The following is a 6,705-nucleotide window of genomic DNA, read 5'->3' as shown; positions in this document are numbered from 1 at the left end:
TAGGTGCTAGGAATCACCTAAAAATCAGAGGAGACATGAACCCTGCTTTCTTGGACATTGCAGCATAAAAGGGAGGAAAAAAACACAAATAACCGCAATACACACTATGACATCTCCCTTTTCCCCTCCTTTCCCCACATAACTGGGAAAATAAAATGTCAGCATCCCCAAAGGGATAGTCATGGCGATGAGTGGGGATGGTGACTTGTTGAGATTAAAGACGTGAAGAAGGTCGGTGGGCAGAGACCATCCAATGAAAATCCTGGAAACAGCGTAGAGAGATCGAAGAAGCCTATAGATTTGCCCGTCTGGTTGGAGAACCTGCGGGGGGGGGGGATAGGATCGCGCAAGCTATTCGAAAAGGACCTGAGGAATGACAGGAAGGAGGAGGGGGGTGGGGAGAACTAAAGGGAGGGAACCAGAGGGAGAGAAAGGCGCCACCACACTTCCCTGCTCCAGGCAGCAGGTAGCAGGACCTCCAGAGCAGAGCCGGCGGAGACACCTCTCGCCGCAAATCCGGGAGCCCGCGAACGTGGGACAGTAAGTGACCCCGGGGACTGACAGATGTCTTTGAAACCAAAGGTTGTCATTCTAGAATTTCCAGGCTTTTGTTCCCTGCTCCTAACTTTCCTCAGGGACGTCGTGAAGGAGCCGTCAGCCCGCCTGGATAGGATAGATCAGGGGTCTCCCAGATTGCAAAATTCCCCAGAAACGGGAATGGGGGTGGGTAGGTAACGGGGTGCTTAAACGCCCCCCCCCCCAATTTCCCCCTTTGGAAAAACGGGGTGTTTCATTGGCTTGGTGGCGTAGGGAATGTTTTTTTTTTTTTTTCCGACTGCAGACCTCGATCCTAAAACCTAAGCCTAAGAGCCTAAAATCCCATCCGTGGTAGCGGATCCCTTGGGTGGTGAGAGGATGTGACCCGAGCATCCCGCAGAAGGGACATGGGGGGCGGGGAGGGAGATTCCCGATCCCCAAAGGCTGGGAGGCCCAGATAGGAAGGTCTTCTCCGACCCGGGAAGGTCCCCCGAGACCATGGTGTTGGAGTTGGGTTTTTTATTGGACGGGTTGGAATTCCTCTGCCGGGAGAAAGACTGAGGGAACCTTTATTGAGGCACCCTGCTCACCCCCCGGCCGAAATCATTCATTATTGAAGGCGGCGGCCTCGGGGCGGCCTTCGGGGATCACCGGCCTACACCTCCCCCGGCCTGTCCAAAGCTGCCTGAGGGCAGGGGTTGCTACCCTCCGGGAGGGAAAGAGGTGTCTGCAGAGGCCGGGCTGGGGCCGGGCGGGGCGGGGCGGCTGGGGTGAGGAGGCTCCCCGGGTCACCTCCCTCTCCTGCCCCGCCCCGCGGCCGCCCCCGGCAGGCGGGTGGGTGGAAGCAGGGGGGGCGTGGCTCCGCTGTGGCCGGAAGTCGGAAGTGTGGCCGGTAGGCGAAAGTGGCTGCCGTTGCCGCCGGGGTTGGAAAGAGTCGCGGGGGTGGGTTACTCTCGGCAAATCGCTCGTGTGTCCCTCCAAGGGCCCTCCAGAAAACCGCCGCCGGCGTCCCTACCCCGCTCCCCCGGGGGGCGGCCCTCCCGCTCTGTCCTCCATCATGTGGGAGGCGAATCCGGTGAGTGGCAGGGCGGGGCAGGGCGGGGCGGGGCGGGGCGGCGCGGCTCTGTGACTGGGTGCGAGAGGGGCGGAGGAGCTTCCGAATTCCCGCCCCGCCTCCTCCCTGGGCCCGGGCCTCGAGTTCCGCGTGTGAAGGGCCCGAGCCCCGGGTGCGTCGCCTGCCGCGCCCCGCCAAGCGCTGTCGCTGTCCTTGTCCCTCCGGCCCCACTGCGTCGGGGTCAGTGCCGGAGGCGGGGGGGCGGGCTCGGGCTCCTCCCTCTGCTTGATGGCGATCTGCCGCAGAGGGGCTTCTTTCTCCCTTTGTTGTACCCGCTCCCCCAACTCCTCGGGGGCTCGGACCCTGACAAGAAAACTGGGGCTCAAATCACGAATCTGCCATTTTTTAGCGGGCGACCATGGGTGAGACATGTTATCAATCTGGGCTTCCATTTTCTAGAGTATAAAATGAGGTGTTGCCTTAGGTGGCCTTTAAAGGCCCCTTCAGGCTCTAAATTGGTGATTTTACCTCTAGTCTCTTTCCGCCCCGAAAAATGAGCCCCTCCCACAGCTGGATTTGCTATCCCTCTTGTTCCTCTCATAGCTGAATTTGCAATCCCCCCGCCCCTCCCACGGCTGCATTTTCAATACCCCTTGTTCCTTCCACAGTTGAATTCGCTATCTCCACCCCCAGCCCTCAGCTCACCTAAGGCTCTCGTAGTTCTTTTTCATTCTTTCAGCCGTGGGCATTCTTTTCGACCCCATAGAGACTAGACCATAGCACATTAGGCCCTTAAGGAAAGCCAGAAGGGATCTTGGAGGTCCACCACTCTCACTTTACAAAGGAGAAAACTGGCTCCCAGAGGTGAAGTCAGCTACTGTTCATTAAATACCCACTATGTGCCAAACACAGTGCTAAGTGACCTAAAGAACGTCTGTTCACTCAGACTTGGGTCGAAAAATACTAAGGTCTCGTCTCCCCCACAATCAACCACCTGAAAACAAGATATCACCACTCCAACGTAGCAAGATTTTTATTTGGTAGTGAAAAGATGCTATAAATTTGCCTTAAAGCAAGATTTTCTTTTTGCAACAATTCTTCTAGCACTTGGGGGTGTTGATGGGAGAAGGGGAGAAGCTGTTTGTCTTTGAGCTCCTAGATGAAATATTTCTAGGGTTTTTTTTCATTTTATGTCATTGAAGACTTGAAAAGTACCATTTGCAAGTACCCTGCTGTAGTCCTCTTGATTGTGTTTCTATGACTTGTATCCTCTACATTTTTCTATAATTTTCTTTTTACGTTTATTTTAAATACTATATTTAAAAAAAGCAGGTTGCCATAGGCTAAAAAAAAAAAAATGCAGTAATCTGTTATTGGCATAGAAATCTAATGACATGACCAAAGTCAAGAAATACTGCTTCCTGAGTTTATACCGAAATGACTAGGCACCCCTAGTTTTAAAAAAAAAAATCCTACTAATATGTATTTACTTTGATACTCTATTTACACACTATCATTAGCTTTTCTTATAGAACCTATTATACTTCCTCACACACCCACACCCAGGTTTCTGTGATGTTTCTACTAAAGTGAGACAACTGTATCAAGAAATTCCACCTCCTTGTTAGCTTTATCAAATAGAATATCTGGTGTGTTGGATAAGATTTGTTGATTTGTTATTATGACTCTATCCCAGTATGCTATCTAGTAGTTATTTTCTCAAATATTTTTAGCTATAATTCTGTTATATCAAACCTTCTTTGGCTTAGAGTATGCCATTTTTATCAGTTATTTTGTCTACTAGATAAACCTCAGTAGATGCTCTAATCATATGTTCAGTTGTTTCAGCAGTCACAATATATCCAAACCTGGCATTCTTATTTTTTTTATTATATACTTTTGATGACTGTTATTGTTAATAGTATCTAGAGCTTCCACAACAAACCCTTCCTTCTCCACTAACAACAATGCCTTGCTTTGGTCATTAATCAGACCCAGTTTTATCTCCGTAATCTCTGCTATAATGATTTTAATATTGTGAGATTTTTTCACTCCCCAAATCTAAATTTTCCATAGATAATTTTCATATTTCATTATTTAACAAAAACCATCAGTGAATATATTATGTAAATTTTGGTTATTTTCTCACTGTCCTGTCACCCTTTTAAAGATACAAATTGTTCATGAAAATTAGCTTTATTATATCAACTAATAAATATATATAAAGATGTGCATGACAGTTTTAGTCATTTATCCACATTAAAAAAAAAACAACATTCTGTGGCAAACTCCAGACCTGAAGTTTACCATCTTCAGAAAGGTCTACAGTCTAAAGAAAGCAATTATCTGGATTCTTAATTCTTTTTGTAGGCTGATCAGTTCTCTGTTTTAACTCATGCATTTTAAATTGACTTCAAAACATTAATAATCATGCAAATGCTCACACGCCAACAAAACAAAACAAGACCTGTTATTTTTAAAAGCAGAGTCTCTATCATGTAGCCCTACCTGGGAGATTCCAAACTGCCAGGCAGAACATGAAATTGACATTAACTCATAAAAAAATAATTAAGTCTTTGGAGATTCTGGAAATGGTGCAAAGAACTACAATTTGGGTGATGTTTTAAGTAGTCGGAGGAAGAAAATAAAAAATTTGGGGCAGGTTAGCAAGACAGTAAACCATAATTTGCAGTGACATAAGTAGAATTTTCTACATGCAGTTTCTGGTCTCAGTGGTTTAAAAAAAAAATAACCTGTGTTGATCCTAACTACTTATAATGCTAATCAGAGCTGCAAAATTGTCTTTTCTCCTATTCTTACAGAGTGTATGGTGGGGATGAGAGGAAGAAAAGAGGAAAGAACCCAAACTTTTAAAACATTCAAAATAAGGAATTCATATTGTTTTGAAAGTCAACAGAGGAATAAGTGTTACTCTTTCTTCTTCATAAAGAAATGGAAACCTTTTGAAGTGAAGTAGAAGGCTAGTGAGATCTTGCATTCTATTTGGTTTCTACCAGGCATTCTTAGACTAATCTTAGAGCATGAATGGTGCCTCGTTTTAGCCTACATATGTGGATCTGATCTCTTTACCTAGATTTTCCAGGCTAGCTAAAAGTTCTTTAAAAAAAATTACCCCCCCCCCAAATTATGTAAAAACAATTTGAATATTTATTTTTTAAAAAGTTTTGAGTTCCAGATTCTTTCCCTTCTTCCCTTGCACCCTGCCCCTACCAAGATGGTAAGCAATCAGATATAGTTTATATATATGTGCAATCATATAAACCATTTCCATATAGTTATTTTGTGGAAGAAAAATTGAACCAAAAAGAAAGTAAAAAAAAAAAATAGTATGTTTCTGTCTGTATTCAGAATCCATCAATTCTTTCTCTGGAGATAGATAACATTTTTCCATCACTAGTCCTTTGGGGGATTGTCTTGAATATTGCTGAGAATATTGCTGAGAGTAGTTAAGCCATTCAAAGTTGTTCATCATACAATATTTGTTAACTGTGTACAATGTTCTCCCAGTTCTCTTCACTCTGTATCAGGTCATTTAAGTCCAAGTTTTTCTGAAATCATCCTGCTCTTCATTTCTTATAGCACAATGATATTCCATTACAGTCAAATCCCACAACTTGTTCATCCATTCCCCCAGTTTATGGACATCCCCTCAATTTTCAATTCTTTGCCACCACAAAAAGAGCTTCTAGAAATATTTTTGGACAAAGAGCCCACATGTACAAAAATATTTCTAGCAGCTCTTTTTGTGGTGGCAAAGAATTGAAAATTGAAGGGATGTTTATCAGTTGGGGAACGGCCAAACAAGCTGTGATTTATAAATGTGTATATATACACACATACATATTTATAGTTATACATGAATGTACTATAAGAAATGATGAGCAGACAGATTTCAGAAAAACCTGGAAAGACTTAAATGAACTGATCCCGAGTGAGGGGAGCAGAACCAGGAGAACATTGTACGTAGTTACATCCACATTGTACGATGACCAAATTTAATAGATTTGGCTCTTCTCAGCAACGCAAGGTTCTAAGAGAACTCCAAAAAGCTCATGATGGAAAATACCATCCACATCCAGAGAAAGAATTACAGAGTATGAATGCAGATCGAAGCATACTATTTGCTCCCTCCCTTTTTTGTTTTGTTTTGTTTCTTCTTTCTCGTGGTTCGTTCCATTGGTTATAATTCTTTTTTTTACAACATGACCAATGTGAAAATATGTTTAATATGAGTGTATATGTAGAGCCTGTGCACACGGTGGGGTGGGGAACGGAGGGGAGTAGAAGAAAATTTAAAACTCAAAAGCTTGTGGAATTGACTGACTAAACTAAACATGAATAAATTTAAAAGGAACAAATAGGTGCTTAGGGATACAGACTCAGTAGTGATGTTGCTGGATCAAAGGGTATGCACAGTTTGATTGCCCTTTGGGCATAGTTCCAAATTGCTCTCCACAAATGGTTGGCTAAATTCCTAACTCTTCCGACAGAACTTTAGTGACCCGGTTTTCCCACATCCCCTCCAACATTTGTCATTTTCTTTTTCATAGTTCTCCTATTTACTTTGGGATACCTGGCTGATCCCTATTCTCTGGGTATAGCCTAGAGATGGGGGACCGTAGCCATTGATTAGTTGTTGATACTGGGTGGATCCTGCCGTGCTTCCGGAAGGAGAGCGGGCAGTCCCCTTCTGACACAGCATTTGGGCATTCAAATTGGGCTTGTAAAATATCTCCTGGGATAAGTGGATACCACAAAGCCGGTAGCTGGATTTTAATACATGTATGTCCCTGGAGGTGAGTGATCTTGCCAAGCCCATTGCCTTGGAGGTTGGTGGATCCTGGAGTCCGTGGACCTTTCGGACCCCGGCGGATCCCTCGAACCTGGGCGGATCCCGCGGACCCCAGCTTATCGTGGACCCCGCAGACCTTACGGCTGCGATCCTGGAGCCAGAGTGTGTAGGTCTCCAGATGTGGTGAGAGCCTTTATACCCTGGTTCTCCAGCCCCCTTTTTTGTTTGCAGCTCTGCCGGCACTTGAAAATATGGCCACCATTTATATTGACACATAATACAATATAAGTTCCATATATTG

General features: G+C 44.8%; 1 protein-coding gene across 2 annotated transcripts in view; it reads left to right on the top strand.

Annotated features, from left to right (window-relative positions):
* Positions 1-409: 409 nt before the first annotated feature.
* Positions 410-6,705, top strand: part of PARP11 (poly(ADP-ribose) polymerase family member 11) — a 28,941-nt gene continuing 22,645 nt past the window's right edge. Inside the window, exon 1 of one of the 2 annotated variants that reach the window (XM_069101470.1) lies at positions 410-540. Coding sequence is in view for 1 of the 2 variants with exons in the window: in XM_069101468.1 (XP_068957569.1) it covers positions 1,595-1,612 (18 nt within the window). In the remaining variant the exon portion in view is untranslated. Of the gene's footprint in view, positions 541-1,389; positions 1,613-6,705 lie in introns of those variants that run through there. The other variant, XM_069101468.1, reaches the window with a different exon arrangement.

The sequence above is a fragment of the Petaurus breviceps genome, unplaced genomic scaffold, assembly GCF_028583685.1.
Source record: "Petaurus breviceps papuanus isolate PSGF00001 unplaced genomic scaffold, PetGlider_PUasm1.0 470, whole genome shotgun sequence".
Lineage (NCBI taxonomy): Eukaryota > Metazoa > Chordata > Mammalia > Diprotodontia > Petauridae > Petaurus > Petaurus breviceps.
The sequence above is the reverse complement of the archived record's forward strand: the minus strand, read 5'-3'. Positions and strand labels throughout refer to the sequence as shown.